The 23,888-nt window shown below is 38.6% G+C and overlaps 1 protein-coding gene across 1 annotated transcript in view; it reads right to left on the minus strand.

The window, feature by feature from the left end:
* The window catches only part of INVS (inversin), a 99,107-nt gene that overhangs the window by 4,425 nt on the left and 70,794 nt on the right, over positions 1-23,888 (minus strand). Inside the window, exons 11-15 of the mRNA XM_061994963.1 lie at positions 22,237-22,343; positions 18,798-19,010; positions 10,624-10,925; positions 5,725-6,517; positions 133-365 (exon numbers count right to left, since the gene is read on the minus strand). Coding sequence (XP_061850947.1) covers positions 133-365; positions 5,725-6,517; positions 10,624-10,925; positions 18,798-19,010; positions 22,237-22,343 — 1,648 coding nt within the window. The remainder of the gene's footprint in view (positions 1-132; positions 366-5,724; positions 6,518-10,623; positions 10,926-18,797; positions 19,011-22,236; positions 22,344-23,888) is intronic.

Here is a 23,888-nt window from a genome sequence, read left to right on the forward strand (position 1 = left end):
CATCTGAGGTTCAATCCACTTTTTATAAATAGCTAGAGTCCCTAGCAATTAGGTAGGAAGTGTAGAGAAGAATCCAAAACACAGGGAAAATAGTTATAAAAGCGTTGCTATATAAAATACAGTGAAAATTACCGTAGATCTGCTCAAGGATGGCCTGCTTGCTGGTCTTTGTGGCTGAGCTGGTTTTGTTTACAGATTTCAGATTTTTACACGAAGGGACTGACTTCAGAGGGCTATGGTTCAGCTGTTTCTTCCAAGCAACCCGAATGAAGAAGGCAGCTGTCTCTTGTCTCCATTTGTCTTCATCTTCTTTGCACTGCCGCTTAGCACTAAGAAGCTGAAACAACTCCTGTCTTAGCTGGTAACTAGAGAGCAGAAAAGAGAAGAGCACTTGTTTTAGGTGACCTGTTTTAACTTCAGTGCTTTCCACGCATCAGTTCACATGGTGGATTACATGAGTAACTGGGAAAACAGAACTCCCACTGATGTGCTAAGTCATTTGGATGTGAAATGTTTGCTCAGGAGAAAAAGTAGGAGCCGGGTTCAATTCTGGACGCGTCGGTTACTTCACACAGCTAATAAAGATCTGGCATTTACAGGTTAAAGTACTGCAACATCAGCTCATCAACTGCTTTATAATGTATGGAAAATCTGGAGAAGGCATATCCTCTAAGTATTTGTGATGTAACAGTATAATCAATACTGTTTTCTCATTTTCACTACATTCCCAGCTTAGCAACACCACATTTTCTGGTGTGCCTTACCACTTTGTATTCTCAGTCTGTCAGTGCAAGAAACCAGCCAAATCTACCTCTTACCGGTTCAACTGCATTTTACAGAAAACTGAGCTGCTTGCTATCCCCCCTCTGAAGATGCTCCCCTCACCTTGTTTTCAGCAATCTGTTCTTGCTTTCTTTCCCTTTCCTTCTCCTGACCCAACCTTGCCATGGCTACTTAGATCTTAGACACAGGCATGGCCCCGATCAAAGTGGCGACAGTAGACACATCTATCTTTCTTCCCCCTTTGGTGGCTAATGGCACCAGCGACAAGAAGTTGTTCGGGCTTTTTTCTTGAATCAGATATAAGTATTCCATCAGATACTGGCATTTCACTCTCACAAGTCAATTAAATGGCCTAGCAATTAGCTCTGAATCTTCCAGTACAAACCTGTCAACAGATGAACACTAACACTTGTGAAATATTCATTATAAGTGTTTGGCAAGGAGCCAAAACACACTGATCATCATCATCATCCCCTCTGGCATTCTAAAAGGCCCCAGTAAATGGAATGAGGAAGGGAGGGAAAGAGAGGTGATTTTGTTCCGTTGCTCCATCTGCAGCAAGTTCTAAATTAAAACCAAAGACAACACAACCAGATACAATTTCTTTAAAATATATGTTAGAAGCCAACGCACGATGTAATTCAAACCAAGCAGCAGCCATATACAGACAGTGAAGACGTAACAACACAAGAGAATGCCAAAGGGGGATGAGATGCTCAGTTACAGCCCCAATAACTTCAAACTTCCGATAAGCTCAGTAAATTACCTCTGTGAAATTTGCTGAGAGAGACAAACATATTTAAGCTTAATTTAGTGGAGCTTCAGAATTCAGGCATGTACTGCTACACAGCTCGTTAAAGTACGTATTGAATGGGGGAGCAGTTGCATCTTACCAATACATGTCTGCAGTGCCCACAAGTTGCTAAGTGCTGTAGGAATTCAGAACAGGGGCATTAGTAAGAGACAGAAGAAAAATAAAGATTCAGTTCTGTTAAGTGACACGCCACTTGGAACTTTTCAACAGGATAAGAAAGAAAGAAAAAGTGACGGGGGGGCACAATTACAGCAACTTGCTAATTTAACTTGAGCTGGAGATGGGTCATGTGAATACTGCAGGAAAAACAGTTGGGGAACTGTTTCATACTTTAGCAGAAAAGAATACTAAGCTATTCTCTTGGAATTCAGTAATTACTGCCAGAAGCCCTTGCTGCCACATGAAATGACCCATTCACAGGCACTCCACCTTTGCACTCACATGTGATTTCATATTTGTACAGAACTTCTGGTAGTTTTTACCAACAAGACAACAATTGTGAGGCTCTGACACGGAGAAGATGTAGGCAGTTATCTTTAGAGCATGTACACACTTCTAAAATTCACCTCTCCTGTAACATCATTCTGATCCTAGTGAGAAAAAAGAAGAAGGGGAATCACGTTTGATGCTCTATGAATCTGATGGGATGCCTTAGAAGAACACTCAGTAACTTAGTCCACAAAGTTACTGCACATAAAGGAAACGTGGAATATATGTGCAGAATGACAAAGTGGGCAAATGGTATTCAGATTCATTGTTACAGAAGCTCTCATCTCAAAAACTACTGCTGGGCAAAGTATGTATATAGCAATAGAACATAAAAAACACAGCTTGACTCCAGGAGGAGCAACAGTGACAGCAACCAAATTATTTCCAGCCTCTGTCAACTCACTGTGGACCCTGGAGAATAGCACAGGCCTCAGTGTCCCCCCTCAAGAGAGCGAGCCAGACACAGGATCTGCAAGCCTCAATGAGCAGGATGAGCAATTAACCTTTGGCAAGCCACACACCTTGAAATTCACTTCTGAGGGCTACATTTATAAAGTTTGTGGACTGTGGGAATTGAAACATTTTTCTGAGAAAGGCCAGTTTAATATACTTGAGTGGACCAGTACCATTGTGCTGTAGTTCACAATATCCCTCAATAAACTTTCAATAATAAATCATGGCTATAAAATTTGCCAAGTGAGATAAATGCACTTCATCCTAATTTAAAGAAACGTCAGAACTCAAAACTTGTACTTCTACATGTTTCCAATGTAGAATTATGCATTTATGATGTATAGTTCTAATTGCTGTCTACAAGTACTTGCTATTTACCTGTGCAAGCCTGGACCCAGAAGACAGACATGGGACTGAGCGGGATCCACAGCCACGCAAGTAGGTACCTGCTCAAGAACTATCATTCAGTGTACAGCAGATGAGAAATAAAGTACTTCAGAGAGGGTGTCAGAATAACTGACACAGTAGTAGTCAGCACATACAGTTGCCTGGCGTGAACTCGCTGGAAATGCTGACCACAGCTTCCTGACAGGCAAGTGCCACCACCTGACTTGAGATCTACATCCTAACATCCTCACACTGCCTCCTTCTTTGAGAAAGACATGAACTTTACTTCAAAGTAAAGAGGTCAGAACTCTCCCTAAAAAGTAAAAAATATTGCTGTGGCACTAGCATGGAAAGTGGGAGGAGGAAATCAGGTCCAATTTCACAGCTTTTCAAAACACTCAGACAATAAAGCTCACATTGAGCTTGAAGCATAAGCAGAAAAGGCAGCAGAACTGGTGGGCCTGGGAGAGAAAATGCAGGAAGGGAGCACAGCTCTTGGCAACGCTGCGGTGCTCTCACCTCAGCATCACTGCCCGATGAACTGTTCCGTTCTGCATCAAAACATTCACTGAAATCAATGCACTACGATATTGCTGCAAGCTTCTCCATCAAAGCTCTAGCAAGAGTAAACTGTCTGCAGATGTAACGAAATGACAGCGGAGGAACCGGCAAACTAATCTCTCCTGTGAAGTCTTGCAGAATTTATGATCCTCATTAGTGCTCTATGAAATATGAGGTCTGTAAACAGAACAAATATATTTCTTTTTCTTTATTAATTTTTTAAATAACAAATGTCATTGAAACAATCTTTGATCCCCACAGCTTCCAAAGTGATGAAAGTAAGCGCATGAACTTCTTGCTGAGGTCCCACACCATCGCTGTTTCAGCAGGTGGACAGTTTCGAGAGATCTATCCAAAATCGTTAGATAGTCAAAACTTTAAAGGGAGCAGAAAGATTTCTACACAGGTAAGCCAGCTTGGCACAAGGCTTTATGTCCCAGTTCTTGGGAGGAAATTCACACAAGCATTCGCAGAGCCTTCAGAAGCAGTAGCATCACTTATGGATATGTCCTCCTAACCTACTCATGACTTACTTCAGCTTTGGTATGTAAAAGGCTCTGAATGCAAGCAAAAAATTTGGGATCTAAATGAGACAAGAAGGCCAAGGAGGACACTGTCAGCACTGAGTTGCTTACATAGCGTTTGGAAGCAGCAGAGCAAGCTGATGGCAGAAATGGTGGAGAGACAAGTGACTGCTCTGCTTTACAGTTCTGCGTGAGTATGAGGAACATGGCATGGAATCAGAGAACCACCAAATGGTTTGGGTTGGAAGCAACCTTTAAAGACCATTTAAGGGACAATTTCCACTAGACCAGGTTGCTCAATGCCCCGTTCAACCTGACCTTGAATATTTCCAGGCAATGGGGCACCTACTACTTCTCTGGGCAACCTGTTCTAGTGCCTCATCATCCTCACTGTAAGAAAACTTCCTCCTTATGTCCAATCAAACTCTGCTCTCTCTCAGTTTAAAACTGTTCCTCCTTGTCCTGTCACTAGAGGCCTTGTTAAAAAAATCCTTCTTGATCTTTAAGTCCCCTTTAGGTACTGGAAGGCTGCAATAAGGTGGTGTCTCCCTGATACCCTCTCCAGGCTGAACAACCCCAAGTCTCTCAGCCTGACTTCATAGAGAGGTGCTCCAGCCATCTGACCATCATTGTGTCCCTCCTCTATGCCTGCTCTAACAAGTCTATGTCCTTCTTATATTTGGGAACCCAGGCCTGAGTGCATAAATAGCAACCAGAGAGCAAATATGACACAAGCACAAAAATAAGTGAAGCTGTAAAAAAAGTCCAAATTTTCACCAAAAACCACTCCGAAACAGGTTCCAAAATGAATTAAAAATACCATGTTCCAGAATTTTAACTTTTCACTGGAATGGGAATGTACTCACAAAATCCAGTGTAACTTCTGTACTCCCAACAACAGTGAAGAGATAACCTGGAATATTACTGGGCTGCAAATCCAGACTCCTGCTTGGAAATATCTAGGCTGATCAGTAAAAGAATACTATGAAATACTAAAACATGTCTGAAACTGTTAAACTAGTGAGAGACCTGGAAAGATCAGTTATTAGCAAAAATCAGCAATTTATAGTTTTTCCACATAAAAAACTGAAAAAAACCCTGAAAAAAGAATAGGAAATAAGAATTATGTACATGTGATATGCTTCACCTACTGCCACACTCTAATTTTTAATAAGAAATGAAATATTAGGGAGCATGTACATCAAGAACAACTGCGTTTCTGAGGTTGAAACTCGTGCATTCATGAAAGCAGGACAATGCTGTGGGAAAAGCAAACACAGGGACATCTCACTCCCTCCTGTCTGCCTCTTCTGTATAGCAGTTGTTCCTGCTCAATCAAGTTATTCCAGTCAGCTTCAAGTTTTGGCAATGAATTCCACCCCAGCTTGCAAAGCTCTTCTGGCTTAGTTATCCAGTTAAAAGTCAGGTCAGGATACAACTTCAGGTGTGTCAGTGAATGGCTGTGAAGGATCTGGCTACAAAAACTTTGTTGGGAAGACCCCTATATCCCTACACGTGCAAGTTTGCTAATGAACACAACAGCAGTGAACTCTAGGCTGAGGCAAATCTTGATCAACACTCTCTAAAGAAATAGCACTGCTTGAAATAGAAGTTGTAAGCAAAAGGACCGAATGAAGAGTGTTGTCAACAGGTCTAATTTATTTTACATCTACTTGTATCTCTCTTCCCCAGCTACTAAAACAGCAGCCTTACCTTCTCCACGTCCTCTGTATGACTGTAGCTGCATAGTTCTTCTTCCTGAACAGCTCTTTCCTTTTTCTTTCTTTTTCTATTATCTGCATTCGAATCTCTAAAGGGATTTGTTCAATATTTGTACTTTGCCACGTGACACAACATAATTGATCATCTGTATTCCTGGATCCAATTACGCCTGTTTTTGCCAAGTTCCAACTGTCATCAGGAGCAGAAGATGCTGCTGGGTTTCTTGGCATAGTCCGGGCCTCGGCAGACAACAAAGGAGAGGTCTTTTTTGCTAAATCGTTATTTCCCACTTTGTTAGTTTGCTCTACAGCATATACACTGTCATTTCTGGTGTTTACAAATCCCATTTTGGCACTGCCAGGTCTACTAGAGCCAGCTGGTGAACATCGCTCGTCGTTTACCTCTTTACTCCTGGCTTTCTGCTGATGCCTTTTGCCTTTGGAAGGAGCTCCACATGGCTTTGAGCTTCTCACAACTCCAGCAGTACAAGTGACGCTGCAGAAAGCGGCCGTTCCTTCACTGTGCTCCCTGGTGCCAGAGGAAGGCTGACTTTGATGTCTCAGCTTTTCCCCTGCACTCACAGTCCTACATGCAGCAGCATGCCTTCTGCTCCTCCGAGCACAAGTACCTGTTGCCTCCACAATGTGCTCCTTGTGCTTTTCTGCATCCAGTTCTACAGCAGCTGCAACCTGATGTTTCGTTTCAACTTTTGTTGCCTCTTTTGCTTTGCCGCAGTGGAACTGGACACAACTGGACTTGCTCTTGGTGTGTTTCCTCGGTGAATCTTTAGAGGGAAAAATGAAAAACAACGTTCAGTCTCTGATTAACAGAACATAGCTTTTTGTCTCTTATTTTTGTTGCTCAGTTACCCTTGAGGCACACTAGGATACACTTAAATGAAATGTGTAAGCAGAAGGAATCAGAAGAGGACATGGCTGCCTGTAGCAGTACAGTCCCAAAGGTCTTCATTTGCTTACCATCCTACAAATGTGTTTCTTTCTCATATTACTTTTGAATTAGACTCCCCCCCAAAAAAAAAAAAGAGTCACTAGGAGAAATTATTTCTTCACTTACTAGAAAATACCAGTTTTCTTCAAAGAAACGAGCTCATCACGTGGTGCAGGAATGCAGCCCCATGAACACATCTGCTTGTTCCAGTGAAGACACTGGAATAGACTTTCCCTGTTTCGAGCTGATTTGCTAAACTTCTGCCTGAGCCACCCTGTATCCTGGCAGCTGACACAGGAAACCCAGAGCACTTGGCTTCTCAGAACTCTCCTTGACATTCTGAATGAAACTATGAAGCCTTTCCCTTTTTTTTCCTCGCTGCAAAGCTTCTTTCCAAGCCGAGGGTGAGGAAATAAATCCTCTGGGATAACTTAAGCTTCTAAACACTCTTGTGAGGATGGTTCTCAAACCAGTCTGGAGGGCAAAACTGAAAATCTCCATCTACCATCAACCTTCTACGGTCATAGAATCACAGAATGGTAGGGGTTGGAAGGGACCTTTAGAGATTATCTAGTCCAATCCCCTGCAGAAGCAGGGTCACCTAGATCAGGTCACATAGGAACATGTCCAGGTGGGTTTTGAAAAGCTCCAGAGAAGGAGACTCCACACCCTCCCTGGGCAGCCCGTGCCATGGATCCATCACCCTCACAGTTAAGTAGTTTTTTCTTATATTAAATGGAACTTTCTGTGTTCCAGCTTCATCCCATTACCCCTTGTCCTGTCGCTAGATACAATAGAAAAAAGGGATGCCCCAACCTCCTGACACTCACCATTTATGCTCCAGTCCCCTGATCATCTTGGTGACCCTGCACTGGACTCTCTCCAGTTCTCTGTCCCTCTTGAGCTGAGGAGCCCAGAACTGGACACAGGACTCCAGATGAGGCCTCACCAGGGCAGAGTAGAGGGGGAGAAGAACCTCCCTTGACCTGCTGGCCACACTCTTCTTGATGCATCCCAGGATGCCATTGGCCTTCTTGGCCACGAGGGCACATTGCTGGCTCATGTTTAGCTTATTATTGATCAGGACTCCTAGGGTTCTCTAAGATGGTAATTCCCTCACTCTCATGTTACAGCAGGAGCCTTTTGAAGCCAAGATTTCTGCGGGCATAAACCCACTCATAATGAAGCCAAGTGCAAAATTACCAATGCCATCAATAAAAACTGTATAGGGCTGACAATTAAAGCATACAACACCCCCAGCAGTGTCACAACACTATTCTGATCTTCCAACAAGTTATTTTTTACAGTTGTGAGAAAAAAGAGCACAGCTTTTTAAAATAGCCCTGTCATTCAGAACTCACCAAACCTCGCTACCTGGACCAGACATACAGCATACAGAACACATTTACTGTAACGCATTTAAGTTGCTGAAGTACAATGTGTAAAACTTTCCAAGCTGAACAACTGGATAACTGGGGAATGGAAAAAAACCCAATCATTTAAGTATTCTAGATCATCCTCTGAGGTTGAAATAAACTTCCTCAGATAGGAAGACCAAGTCATAACAAGCAGAGAGTGCAAACCAGAACTTATCTTTTGCTACTATAATTAATGCAAAAGAGAAAACATAGGAAAGAGGATTTCTGAGTGGAGAAGAGATCAGGATACACCCACCAACTAAATCACAGTTTTCATATACTGATAGTAGATGCAAAATATCTATTTGCAACAACTGAAAATCCTGTGAAGTGCCAGCCTGTGGGATCTAAATTTATATTTAATTCCCATAAAACAGCCAATGAAGTCCATTAACGTTCTGGTCTCAAGAGGATTAAACAACACTCCCAGTAAGATTAGCTGATTAACTTCATGATTTCATCTTTCCTGTGGCAACTTTCCTGGTGTCATTCCAATAACAAAAAGAGAATGCTCATGTAAAAATGGCACAGCATTTTATTTCAAACACTGGCATTTTGGGCTGGACAAGAGAGGGCTTTCTTTACACTCTCTGAAGGTAAGTTGGTCTCGCTGTAGAAGAAACAGATGTGTTCTCATGTATTTTCAGAAGAACCTTGAGAAAAATTTTGTTCTCCTCAAGCTCAACACTCATGGTGAAGAACAATCTAAACAACAGTAAAAAAATTTCCATTTAAAATTAAAGTTCTCTCTTTTGTAGAATTTTTATTCTGCTTTTAAAGATAAATTGGAAAGCAAAAATTCTCTAAGCAACAGCCCACATGATTTTAAAACCATCAACACAGAAAAACAATTCTGGTATTGCTACTTCAGGAAATCTACAACATCAGAGAAGCTTTCAATCAGAAGCCCAAGCTACATGCTGCTATCATATGCTGCTGATCAGAATTCCCTAGGTTACTGTGAAGGACAGGGTACACAACTGAACATTAATGTGGTTTTTCAAACACATGTATCAATATTAGGATCCTCTGTGGAAAATTTGGCAAATTCAGTCCTGATCTGTGTAGTCAGTTTGATCCTATAGTGCATGTTTCCTAGGGACTACCTACCAGCTACTTCCTTAGGTCTTTCTCTTGGTGTGAAACCATTGTAATTGTTCCAAGAAACAGTGGGAGTCTGACTGACGCAATGCAGTTTCCATTGGCACTACCAATGGAAGGCTTTGGCAAGGAATAGACAGAGGAGTCAGCAAAAGAAAAAGCTCTTCCTTCCTCTTTTATATTTCTTTGTCGTTCTCTCTTCACTGTTCTAATCCTCCCCACATCTATCTTTCTCCTTTCCCTTCTTTTTATAAATTTCTCATTATGTTCATTACAATGATCCATTTTTCATTTGCCAATCACTGTTTCTGGTTATTCCTGCGGGTTTTACTTTACCATCCAAATATTTTAATTGATAGGAAGGTAAAACACATACAGGTAAAGTTTGCTAGAATTTTTAACACCTCTGTTTGTCATTACTCAGTTTTCACAGCATATGTTAGGCTAAGATATATATGTCTGCTTTTTTTTTTCTCTCACAGTAAAGCAAATTATTCTGTTTATCTGCACATTTACATGTCAAAGAAATCAGCTCGTTGACTTTCTTTTACTTTGGATTGTTATAACATTTTGATTAGCAGAATCTCCCGAGGAATTAGCAATAATTTTACAGCTGAGAAGTTCTTGCTATTTATCTTAGATAAACTATTTATCCAAGTTTTGCTTCTAATGATAACAAAGACACTTTAACACGAGCACTTTTGAAAGATTTGAACCGTGGGCTCCTATAGGTGGCTGAAGTCTGAACCGATTGAAATGTTTTAAAAATGTTTATCTTGCACTAACACAGGAGTGGTGAAGAAATTATACCAAAGTGATAATCCATTTACAGATAGTATAAAAGACTGGAGCAGGGCAAGAAAAGTAACAGAAAGGACTTCCACACACTGTTTCTCAGAAGAATTTCTAAAATGTCTCACTTCTAAAAGAATATCCATGAGTGTTCTCATCAAGGGGCCTTCAAAGACAGGTCGTAGGAGAACCCTGTCACGGAGAATGAAGCTGGCTGAACAGCTTCCTCTGTTTGCTAGAGATGTCACTTAGAACAGTTTTACCCTCATTTTAACCTTCTTTGGAAACAAGAGTTATAATTTCCTCATTAACGTTCTTCAAGAATCCCACAGATAACGCCAAATATCTTTAATCTAATTTTCTCCAAACAGTGCAAGGAACAGAACAACTACCAACAACCTGTTCTCACATATTTTAGGTATATTTACAGACACTGTAGATACTGGTATTTTTGACTACTTTGGTTGACAGAACAGACGCAGTAGAATCTGTATCTAAGAGTATCCTGTATAAATCGCTTAAATCATGAAAGAGCAAGAAATGACAGGAAGAGAAAAACAGGTTTTACATATAAAACACCCCTAGACATGGACAAAATGGATCATTAGGACAATTAAAAAAGATTACAAACCTTGCCTGATTTTATGACCCTTGTTCTGAGGCTCTGCTGATGGGCAGCTCTCTTTTGGTGTCCCCCTGCTGTGACAAGCTTTAGGTGAACTTCTGCTGTTTCTCCCTGGTTGAATGTGTGAAGCGTTGAGGGACAGAGGCCTCTTAGTCTGTGTATCGACTGGTTTACTGGGTACCTGCGAGATGCTGGTTGTCTTCTCTCGATTTGCAGGGTTCTGGTGTGTTCGAAACCTATTTGGTTCCACATTCTGCAACTCTTTCTGCAGCTTGGCTTCTTTTCTCTTACTTTCCTCTTCACGTTTCCTGTAATTATAGTCAATATCATAAATAATTCCAAAGACAAAATCTTGGGAGCATCTACCTTGAACACCTTCCTCTCTAGAAACCTGAAACTGCCACAATAACACCTTGACCCTCACACCTGATTTGTGAGAATGGGACACCTGTTGCACTAAATTTTCTCAGCCTGATCCAAACCAACAACTGACTTGCAGCTATAGCCTAATGAAGGTTAAATCCCTACCAGTCAGTTGCCTCTTCCCTTTGTGGCCATTTAAACTGAGTTTAAAACATTCTCTTATGGAAAACAAGGAAATTTAGTATTTTTATAAATATACAAAAATTAAAAGCAGGATTTTGCAGAGGTATCAGAAGACAAGAAATATGACACTAACAACTGTTTCTTAAATTAATAACGAATAATGCTTTAATGTAACTAGTAATGTGATGCACTGTATTTGAAAATCAGAAAATTAATAGAAGATGTCATCTCTGAGAATTATTTTTCACATTTATCTGTCTCATAATTAATATGGACAATTATGTACATGAACTTCAGGCTAGCTACTGGTACTAACTTGCTGCTATATGTTTATAATTTGTAGATAATTAATTTATTTTACATAAACAGATTACACAGATGATAAATGGTGAAAAAAGAAACGTAAATTAAAAACCTGTGTGTGTGTAGTGTGCCATGACAATTATGGCATTTGGTTCTTAAAGATGAAAGAAGTCACACATCTCTTAAACAGTGTAGATACGCAAGAGAATTTTGGACAAGGTGCATCTATTGATGAATGTTTTGCAGCCTATTTTGAAATACAGTTGGATGTCATTACACTTAAGCTTTTAAATTCTTTTTTCCTACAAAGCAGAACAAAAGCAGCAGCACCCAGCAAACATTACACATCTACCTACCACTGCATTTGTTTTTATAAATTAAGCACTAGTTATAAGATGAAGTGACACTTCTCCTGTCGGAATGGACAGGTGGTAAATGTTGTATCATGTAGCTGTCTGATATTTTAACTTGCTCCAGTATTACAGCATAGTTTGCAGACTGTTGACACGTTAGCTTGCAGCACAGCATATGACAGGTTAGTTATGCAGCATGCCATCCTCAGTTCCTGTGAGTCGTATCAATGCCAGCGTATGTCATTTCGGTGTGAGCTGCTGGGGAGAAGCCTTAACTTTATCTGTCAGTACCATCTTATCAAGTATGCTCTGCAGAAGAACTTTGATTGAACTTTGTACCTGAAAAGCTGCTAATTGATCTAAAAAATACACTCCTAGCAGCCCAAGCTTCTGTATTCCCTCTGGCACAGAAAAAACCGTCGCTAGTTTCAAATAATATTGGCATTCCACAACTGGACTACGTGGGGATGTGTGCCTCGTGTGCAGTATGGATCTCACTGCCATTACTCTGCCATTTGAGCTGATAAATCAGATCTTACTATTCACAGAACAGTCATTTTCTTTTCTTCACAAGAATCAGGCAGCCTAATACCAGTATCCTCAGGGTATTAAGAAAGAAAGTGTGAAAGGGATTGTACGATACACAGTCAAGCCAGAGTGGCCTGCGCTCTTTGAATGAGTAGATTAACTCAAAGCATTAACTCCAGCAACATAGTAACTGTAAAGTTATTGAAATAACATAGGAACAGAAACTGATAAGTAAAAGGTGTTTTTAAAAAAAGTCTTTTTTGTGTACTAATTTTTCAGATTAAATGGAATAAACGAGAAATGGAAGGGATTTCAAAACTCCCCCATTCATAGACCATGACACCACAGATCACCACCATTACAGTAAAGCTTAGTTGATTAACAGACTCCTGTATAGTTATGAACCTCCCTTGTGTTTTGCTTTATTTAGTCAGAGATTCAGGCTGTATTACAAAAAAAGGATCTCTTCAAAATGAAAATTTCCAAGTTTTATGGCTGTCTAAGTTGGGAGGCGAGGTTTCATGAACAAGTAAAGGAAGTCAACAAGTTCCTAACTTAAAGGCTCTCAGGCATTCTCAGGAGGTCCTGGCGACTCAAGAGGATCCAAATTTGGGCTCTGAAGTCAGACAACCGCAGCTTGATAGTGATAACAGAGCTGACAGGCCAACAGTTTCCACTATAATTTCAACAGGATTTTTTCCTGAATGGTCATAAACTTGTGTTTCATTGCAAAAGTGAGAGAATGGAAACTCAGCCTTTAGCAGATGGAAAGGAGCAGTTTCAGCCTTATGCATTTGTGAAGACACGGAGATGCTTCAAATTTTTGATCCAACCTTTTCTATTCTGTTAAGAACATCTTGCTTTTTTGTATCTGCTCTGTCGAGAACGTTTCAAATTTAGAACATGTCCATGTGTCTGGAGAGCATTTATAAAGATATCCTTGTACAAGAAAGTTATTTAAAAAAAACCTTAACCAAAAATAGATCTCTAGGTAGGATCCTCCTGCTGCTGAAGATTTATCTGAACCAAGATATGTTATATTTTCTGTTGTATGAAGCCACCTCCTACTATACAATCTAAGATGATGCTTGCTTTTAAAAGCACGACACTGATGACTCAAGGCATGGTTAGCTTCTGATCTACTACTACAACTTTTTAACAGACAATCATTACTAAAAATGTGAATAAGGCAATTTCTGTCCAGTATTCCTATGTTGAACGCTTTTCTCAAATGTGTAGAACAGTCCCATTTGTCCTTACCTATTTTTTCCTCAAGAATTTCTCATACGTATTTTAACACCATTCTGATTTCTAATTTAGCCTTCAATGTGCTCACAGTCTTCTGCATCTTGATGCAACTTGGAAATTTAACACAGTATCAGGTTCAGGATGGATTAATGTGGAATTCTTATCAATATACACTTCCAGTTTAAAGCCAAACCATTACAAACTACTCTTCGCATAGGGTCTTCCCATCTAACAGCAGTTTAATTCATGCTACATTGTCCTGCTTTGTTATTTGGAATGGCATGTGAAAAAGTATGAAAACTTCTGGCAAGTCTGAATGACAGCTACTCTTTTCCCATGGCCACAAAACTTGCTATTCTGTCACAAAAGAAAATTGAGTTTGGTATAATTTGTTCTTGGCAAATTCAAACCAGCCATTACTTCTTGCTTTATGGTTCAGATATACAGAAGTTTGATTACTCATTCCAGAGTAAGAAAGGCATGGAGTTACTGCAATGAGTCCAGTAGAAAGCTGTGAAGAAGCTTCAGAGACTGAAGCATTTTTCACATTAGAAGAGGCTGAGAGAGCTACGATTGTTCAGCCTGGACAAAAGAAGGTTTATCTATGTCTATAAATACCTAATGGGAGGGAATACAGATGGAGCCAAACTCAGCAGCAGCAGCATCCACTGACAGGACAGCTGGCAATAAGCATAAATTAGAACTCTATCTGAACACAAGAAAAACAACTTTCATTTTTTTACTGTGAGGGTGGCCAAACACTGGAAAGCATTGCTCAGAGAGGTTGTGGAGTCTCCATCTGCGTAGATATTCAAAGCCTCACTGGACACAGTTCTGGGAAGGCTGCTCTAGCTGACGATGTTTGAGCAGGGGCAGGGATAGACAAGATAATCTCAAGAGGTTGTTTCCAATCTGAACAATCCTGGGACTGAAGTTTGTAAGTCTACAGATTCTTTTCCCTTTGAGAATGCAGACACTTTGCGCATTTTGTGAATTCTCCAGTTCTACCAGTTGTCCTGAAGTTTTTAAGGGTAAATATCTTAAGATTATATCAACCAGTTTTCTAAACACCTCAGGATGAATTTTACAAGGCTAAGCTGATCTGAAAGCATCTCACTGATCCAATTAGTCTCTAAACTGTTGTTTCGCTATTTTAGCCTGCACTGCTGCCCTTTGTTACTAGTGTGAATTCTATTTGCTGATGGACTTCATTTGACATTTAAGGAAGACTGAAGTAAAAAAAGGACACAGAACACTTCAGCCTTCTTAGCATCACCTGTGGACCAACTCTTGCTTTGACAATGATTTAATATGACACCCAACATCCGTTGCTAGTTGTTCGTATTTTGCACCTCAGCTTGTTTAATTTTATCATTGTATGTTGTGATTACTCTCAATTTTAGCAACTGCACCAAATTTCCACTACATGCTTTTCATTTTCAGGTTGCTGAAGAGCTCATAATTTTTGCTCTTTCTACACTTTCTACTTTTCTTCAGCATTCAGGCCTTTCCCCCAGTTCTCTGAAGAACCTCATCATCACTTGTTTTCTGGTAGAACATTTTTCTAAATCTGGGGGTTTGAAGGCTGGTTAATTGAACTGTTCTATTTTCTTGCTCATCTTCTCTTCCTAAATATCATGAGTTTCTTACTCATTTTCATCCATTTCTCTTTCATAGCCACATTCTCAATCAGTTTCCCCTAAGTAGTCAGAATGAAATCCTAAAGACTTAGTAAAAACAGAAGTATGGATTCAGGAACTCATTCTGAGAAATTCAAAGGGAAAGTGTTCAAATGATGAATGAGTTCTGCAGTCCTTTTGAAATCCAATATATTGGACATCAGTTTTCTCTGAATCTGCTTTAAACCTGTAAATATTATTTTCCTAAAGACCTGGGTCTGTAAAAAGTAAAACAAAAGCATAACTGTAAAAAGGTATTAAAAGTTCATCATTTTACCTGCATGCACGTAGTCTGACTGGTTTTTAAATGCCTCTTTCCCAAAATGCCTCTGTACTACTCTCCTAAAGCACTGTTCCTCTCTTACCAGATTGTCCATCCCACTTGTCAATAACTAGCTACTTCCACTCCCACTGAAGAAGAGCACCTGTTATAATGACACATTTATGGCTATTAAAATGTTTCATTCTCATACATCCCATCAACATTGCCCTCCTCTTCAGTAAGAAAGGTAATGCATATTGGAAGGGATCTCAGGAAGTCATGAAGGTCAACATTCTGCGCAAGAAAGGGTCAACTATGAAGACAGACTAGGTTGCTCAGAACTTTACATAGCTGAATCTTGAAAACCTTTAAGGATAGAGAGTGTACAATTTCTTTGGGCAACCCATTCCACTGCTCGACTCTCCTGAGGGTGAAAAAATATATCTTTTTTCCAGTCAAAATCTCTCAGTTTCCCAGGGACCAAAGTGAGGCAAAACAGCCTGCAGTTCCCCAGGTTGTTCTTTTGGTCCTTTTTGAAGTTTAGTCCAGTATTTGCTTTCCTTCAATTCACTGGGGAGCTTCCCTGGCCTCTGTGACCTTTCAAAGATGTTGGAAAGTGGCCTTTTAAGGACACCACTTAGGTCACTCGGCACGCTTAGATGTAAGCCATTTGGTCTCACGGTCTTCTCAGGGCTGAGTTCTCTCAAACAGTTCATGACTTAATCCTCCTTTACAGCTGGCACTTTTCCTTGTACCAATTCTCTAAGTACAGAGGCCTGGGAGACCTCTTGGTGAAAACTGAGGAAAAGAAGGCACTGAGTACTTCTGCCAAAACTGCGTCTGTTGTCACTAAATCACTAGCACCATTCAGCAATGGCCCACATTTTCCTTGCTCAGCCTTTCACCATTAAAATAGAGGCAGAAGGTCACCTCCCTACCTGTGACATCCCTTAAAAGCTTCAACTCCATTTGAGTTTTGGCTTTTCTGACACTGTCCCTACATGCCCACCAATGTTTTTACAACTCTTCCCTTGCAGCCTGTCCCTGCTTCCACCTCCTGTCTCCTGCCTTTTTGCATTTGAGCTCTGTCATGGCTTCCCTGCTTACCCAAACTCTCTTGTCTCAATGACAATAGTGTGTAAGCGTCTCAATAGTAATAGTGTGTAAGTTGTTTTGGCATGCACCAGTCTTCATTTATGAATTACCACTTCTTTGATACAGGTTTGTTCAACATGGGAAAAAATGTACAGAAATATTTCGCAGGCATGGAAAACAGTGAATGTACCTTTGTCAGAGAACATGACAGCTATGAGTTGTTGCTTGACTTTTTAAGGGGCAAAGAAACCCAAACCAGACTAATTAAAACCATACAGACTTAGCAGTGACTTATGTTAGTGAGACACTCTAAAATAACATATCACAAAGCAAGTTTAAATACATACACTGAAATAGCTAGGGGGTGAGGTGTTCAACCTTGGAATTCATCATCATTCTGGATTCCTACATAATGTCTCCTTTTATCTGGAGAGCAGATTTTTAAACATCAATAGGGATATTAGGTTTTTGTGTGTAGCAATACCCTGACCAATTTTAGCTGTGGAATGCACAGATGGGTACGCAGAATGATGACAACATAATGTCCCCTCCAGTTTATTACAGATCATAAAATTGCAATTAAATAAAATTTGTTATGTGACAACTTGATTTGCTTGTACACTCCAATTGTATTTTAATCCTATTTTTATGGTACTTGGAACACAGACTTTGGTTTCTATTGCTTTTAAACAAATCAACAACAGCTTAGTAAGTTTCAGAAAGTACATCAGAAACTCACAAAGGAAAACAATTATAAAAACACCCCCAAATTTCTATGAGGCAATCTTATTCCATTTAATCGTCTAGATGGGCTATCACGGATTCTTCTAAAAATGACTGTCATCATAAAGAATAAAATTACCTCACTGGTTAAGTCAGTTGTGACCACACAGCAAGAAGCAGAGTTTTCCAAAGTAAAATGAAATAAGTAAGATATTTAGGGTATTTTCAAAGGCAGCTTCTCCATGCTTGGGCTTGACTTCTACTGACTTCAGCAGAAAAGGTAAATAGTAGGAGGGCTGCAAGTTACAACTTTTGGATCTCAAGATGTGAGCAAGAATTTAATTATCTGCTACCTCTAGATTTGGTTCTTACTGGGCATTAATAATTATTAACCACTATTGCAGTAAGATGAAAATCCACTGAAAGTCTGACTGGTCAGTCATGCAGAATACCAACTACCAAATTTGAAATAGAGCAGAGTGCAGCTGGCTTTCTCTGTGATACATGTATGCAACAAAAACATCCCATGCAATAATTATCTTGTGTGTTTACTCATTTGACCTCTCTTTACACAAATAATACTACAAAATCATGCAGAAACCTTATCACCTTTTTTTCATTCCAGAATTAGGTTTCTTAAAAAAAAAACATGTACTAATTTATTATTCTTCATATTACAAATCTTAAGAATAAATCCCAAGCAAGCAAAGTACTTTGATAATCATTTATGTACCTTTCACCACTTTGCTAACATTATCTCATTTAAGTGGAGCAGAAATTCAGTCAGAACCTACACATTTTACAAGTAACTATTTGAACTGTATGTTAGTTATCTATAATCTAGTTTAATGATTTCATGGTAACTCTCTACTTTGAGAGCAGAAAATGTAGTTGCAGAGAATGATACTACAAGATAGGAGCTGCACATAAAGTCCAGGAGTTCATTTTTCTAGAAAAACACAATCTGTGCTGTGAAACAGTAAGTTAAGACTTGTTGAACCATGCTTTTCCTATGTTGTTTATTTTCTTTTACTTTATCTACTTATTAATTTCTTTTCAAAATTGCTATCAAAGACTTGATAGTCAATAATTATCTCCATTACTTTAGTGTGATAAATGTTTTCCAAGCCTTTTTATCATCATATAAAGTATCAGGAAAAGATTCATAGATGCTAATATGGTAACATCTTTCAACTTTTAGTATTTTGCCTTGTTCTTGGATATTATAAAAAGCTTGTTATTTAATTTGGGATAATCTGGAAAATAACTTCCATCCAGACGTGCATGCAGAAAAAAATCCATTTTCTGTCTCCTACAGTTTTGTGAATTTTACCAATAGGAACAATAAATGATGATGAGTAGCAGATAAAATCATGCACTGATATCTATCAGCTTATAAAAAAATACCTATTTGTTGGAGTAGATATCAAATCTCAGACTTACTTGGCAGCAGCATCTTTCCTCAGCTGTTCATGTTTCATTAAAAGATTCTTCCTCTCTTGAAAAGCTTTTCTAACTTTGTATCCTTTGTAGACAGCCTGAATTTTGAAAGCAGCAATGTCCTGTATGGCAGCTATCGACAGAGCCCCATGTTCTAGCATGAACTGAATCACTTCATGGTGTTCACCCAGCAAAGCATAATCAAGTGGTGTATACCTAAAAAAAATCCAAACCGAAACAAACTCACAACAATATCATAGAACTAGAATTCTAATCATAATATGCATTTGCTTCATCCTCATAATCAGATAACTTCTATCATGAAGTCAGATCATACACTGTTTCCAGTAAGCTGTTTTACTAATTTTTAGCATTAATTTCCTGGCTTACTAATTCTTCACACTGTGACTCTGTTTATATAGTCTATCCTCATATGAGGAGGACAGACTATATGAATGTTGGATCAAAATCCTCCAAAGCTCTATCTATAGACTTAACTGCTTTAGGCAGGCAATCTTAAAAATGTGTTATGGAGGTTCTTATATAGCAATAGAAAGTAAATAAAAAGCAAGTGAAAACATTTTTTGTGTTATTTGGATATGAATTTAAGTTCTAGAGACTTACTGTAAAATCTAGCTTAGCTTCTATAACAATGACTGAGAACAGTATGACTGACCAAGCAGCAGGATTACACCAGCATCAAGGGATAACTGAAACTCTCTAAAAAAGCACTAGAAGATTTAAGTCTGTTTTCAAGTGGACACTGGTGCTAAAAAACTTAAATGGGTTTGGGTTTTAATTATGTGAAAGATGCCTAAGGCCTTTTAAAAATGACCAAATTTCCTGTTGTCAACACAGCAGCAGAATTTACATATCTCCCTCACCAATACTAAAACAGACGATCAAGCATTTAGTGATTGAAACTTATCAGTCAGAAACCATGATCACGACCATGTAATACAAGACAATCAAACAGCAAGTGTCAATGCATGCGATTGTGAAAATTAGGGTTCTTGTTGACGGTAACTTGCTAGGACGTGATGCTGGTAAGCAAAGAAAAACAGACAGAAAGTGCAATTGGACTTGCCACACAATCATGATTTGATGGAAGGATTAACGGTATCTGAACTGAAGTGTCTGCAGGAATAAGGACAATGACATAACATGAAAATTTGTATGTCAAGGTGTGTTGCTGATAGCATTTAAAGAGATACAGATTTTTGATAACCCAGGAATGGGAACTTCAGAAGGGACCTCATTCCAGAAAAAGACATTTTTAAAGTATACATAGTTTTGAACATTTTAATAGCAGGTACAAAAAATACTTTAGTAGACCTTATGCTACTAGCAGGTATACCAAGACAAAGTATTATAGCATGGATCCCAGTCATGAAGATCCATATTTTTAAATGTGGCTTTTTTAACTCTGCTAGCAAGACCTTTCAAACTGAAAAAAATAACTGAAAGGAGTTTGTCTGATTGGACACTACCCATTCAAGACTGCTCACATACACTCCTCACAACCAGCCTTTACCCTGTGTCAGTTAAAAGCCTGTTATAAATGTTTGTTTCCCACTGGTTATCTCTAAGGCAGATAGCTTTTAAATCAAGTTGGCTTCACAGGAAAACACGCAAAGAAGACATAAGCCATCAGCTGTTACATGTCATTTAGCATGAAGCTGGTCAAGCAGCAGCTAGCCTGGCATCACACGATGCACCCAGGATGTCAACTTGTATTACAAAATAAATTTTCAAGGAACAACAAAGCCACCACCCTTCAGACTAGCACTTGATCATGTCTCTGCAAGCAAGTGGGCAGCATAAAAGCCTAGATGCAATCTCAGCTCCTTCTTGTCACAGACCTTTGTGGTTTTAACCACTAAGTTTGATTTTTGAATTGGTATCTCATATTGCACTCACTAAGACAGTGAAGAAGGGAAGATTTTTTCTATAGGTATGTTTGAAAAAAAATTACTATTTGGCAAAATTGTTACTAATTAAAAACAATTTAAGGCAATTACAGAACCAATCCATGGTTATTTTTACTCTCTCATACAATGCTCAACTTGATTTTTCCACTTTCCAAACTTTTGATCTCTTAAACATCTCTTTTGTACATGTTTATTAAGAGGCAATTGCACAATTTGTATACACAATGCATATATTTTTATTAGAATTGTATTTAAAGACTTATCCATCTAGAAATACTGGAGGTCTGCTTTGTCTGTTTTCTACACATGGACTAGCACTTAAGGGCTGATGCAACACTGCCAGTTACCTTTTGAATAATCCAGGTTTATACATAAGAACATGTACTAATGTCACAAAGGAAACAGAAATGGACACTAACTGAATGACTGTAGCAAAACCACAGCTAAGGTATGTTCCTGACATTTGAGCATCATTAGTACATTTCTACAGGTAAGGAAAATAGCAGCCTCCTTCCTGGCAAAACAGTGGCTTTTAATCTTACTTATTAAGAGTAATTTAATTACAACTTTTGGTTTAATTTTCTATCAAAAATTACTAAAGAGAGCATTGGCACTACTTAATTAGGATCTGCTTACACTTTCATTTGTGATTCTCAGGAAAACATAAGAACAAAAAAGAAAGATCCAACTTGTTTACAGTATAGAACAAAAGACAAATTATGGAGGAAGAAAGCAATTAAAAACTGGGAAGTGTCAAATTCAGAAACCCCATATTTTAATGCTAAGTCCTAAAGTTGTTTAAAATGTTGAAATATTTAAATTTATATGCATACTGATCATAATTTTTTTATAATCATGAGGAGGTCATCTAGTCTAAAAAGGGCATCATGAATTTCTGCTAATAGTAATTATCTTTGTGGTCAGGTGACTAATTTGAACTCCACAACCCAAATCATTTTTAAAAAACTATTATTTATATGTCAATGAAAGACAAAGAACAGAGATGGAAATGTACTGTCTCTTTATGATTATAGGAGTTTTTTTTTTTTAACTAGGCCTTTAGAATACAGTTAACCACCAGGTGATTTGTAATCACTCTTTTAAAACATAACGTTTCTCCCATTTTCTTTCTTCTCATGGTATTCCTACCAAAGAGAAAATAAAAATTACAGTCTACTCCAACAGCAGCAGGAATGCCTTTTTATCCTTTGTCTGTATGCATCCACTGTCAATTTCATATAAATTAAAAAAATCTTTAGCATTTCAAACAAGGCTAGAATGAGTAAATACTTGCAGAAATCTCTAAGTTCAAGGTTCAAAAGTATAAGCAGTTGAAGTTTAAGAGATTTTTCACTTTAAAAAGCTGCTTACACCTAAGCCCAAGATTACAGCACTCCTTTTACACTAAAAGACCAAGATCACATTTCTCTGGCAATATCTGAACATTCGACATTTAAATCAGTAGGTAACACCTTTGCTAAATATGAAATTATGCATTAGACTACCCATACCTCTCCTCACTGTTCTCCATATGATTAGGGAAAGCATCAAAACCAAGCAGCAACTTTATAGCATCAAGGTAGCCATTGTTACAGAGCCAGTGCAAAGCAGTTCTTCCCTGTAAACAACAGAACAGAAAAAACCCCATATTGTCTCTATCATGACACCACAAATATCATCCATCATTCTGTAATTACATGTTTTTCTGGACATAAAGGACAAACTCATCTTCTAAATAAACCTCCTTGTTCAAATAAAAGAATACAGATATTTAAAACGAAGTAACTTTTTAAAAAAATGCTAGTACTTTTTCATCTAAAGCAGCTGAAAAACAGTATTAAGAGACTAGCTCTAGAGTTACTTTCTTTGTAGTTATGCTGCCTGAGTCTGAAGCAGCTCTCACCAACTTTAGGTTTTCAGGCAGTTTTCTAGGCTGCTCCAAAACACTTTGGCAAGAATGAAAAAATTATTACAGAATTCAAAATCAGATGAAGTCTGAGGAAAGCTTATCAGCCCAGGCAAACAAAGACTAAAGCTGTGCTTACAAAATGAGCTTGACTTCAGAAGCCTAGTTTCTCTCACATGAAGAAGTCCAACTATCGAGCTGTGGCTGCACTCTATATAGCCAGCTCATATACGACCACTCTGGAGACTGGGATCACAGATCACAATACGAATACCTCAAGCTCCATTAATATTAACAAAACAGAACATCGATATTTCATTTCATTTCCAAGCCACATCTCCTGTCTGTGTCTTGCTTTTTTGAACTCTGAATATAGGAAATACCTAGAAAGCTGGGTGGCACAGAAAAATATGAACACCCTCTAAGTTCTGTGCTGGCAAAACACCTCTTGAACCCCAAGGGCTGAAAAGCATGCTGCAGTGTCTCTGTGTGAAACAGGTGGAGCTGATGTGTTCAGAGGTACTCAAACTGATGCCATTTAGAGCTGGTATCAGGTTGGAAAATTTCCCTAATATGCTCTATAGAACTCATAATAAAAAAACATGCTTTTCCATTACCTGGACTTATCCATGCCCTACAATGAACAGTTACAGAGAAGTTTTAACAAATTGGGTGAAATTCTTTTGACTGATAACGTTCCAAAGACTTCTGAGAAATTATGTCATGTAACAAAGAAATCTGTTACATGTTGCACAATTATTTTGGCTCCTAATTTCACTTATTGACTGAATAATGGCACAAACTATTCAGCGTTTTGGATTTTTTTTTCACCTGAAAGAGTGATAAATACGTGGATAAGTAACTGAAGTAGTTCTTTTGCAATCTCACTTGCAATATCTTACTTGCACTATCTCTCTGCTGCTGAAACACATTACAGACTATAAAATCTCATTCCCATGTCAGCTGTTAATAAGGAAAGACTGAAGTTAAGAAATCAGATTATTAATATGACACCTCATAAGATCTCATTTTGAAAAGTCAAAAGTGCTATGAAAAAATATGACTCTTCAGTTCATGCTGCATATATAGAAGATTCCTTTTAATTCAAGATTTTAGGAATGAAGCCATGGGGAAAATTATGTCAGAATGCATTCATTTCCTTTCATAATAAACAACAGCAAAGATGCTTCTATGTTCCAGATAAGAGAATGACCTTGAAGGAAAATATTTTCATTTATAGTTATTCTAAAGGTAATT

The sequence above is a fragment of the Colius striatus genome, chromosome 4, assembly GCF_028858725.1.
Source record: "Colius striatus isolate bColStr4 chromosome 4, bColStr4.1.hap1, whole genome shotgun sequence".
NCBI lineage: Eukaryota > Metazoa > Chordata > Aves > Coliiformes > Coliidae > Colius > Colius striatus.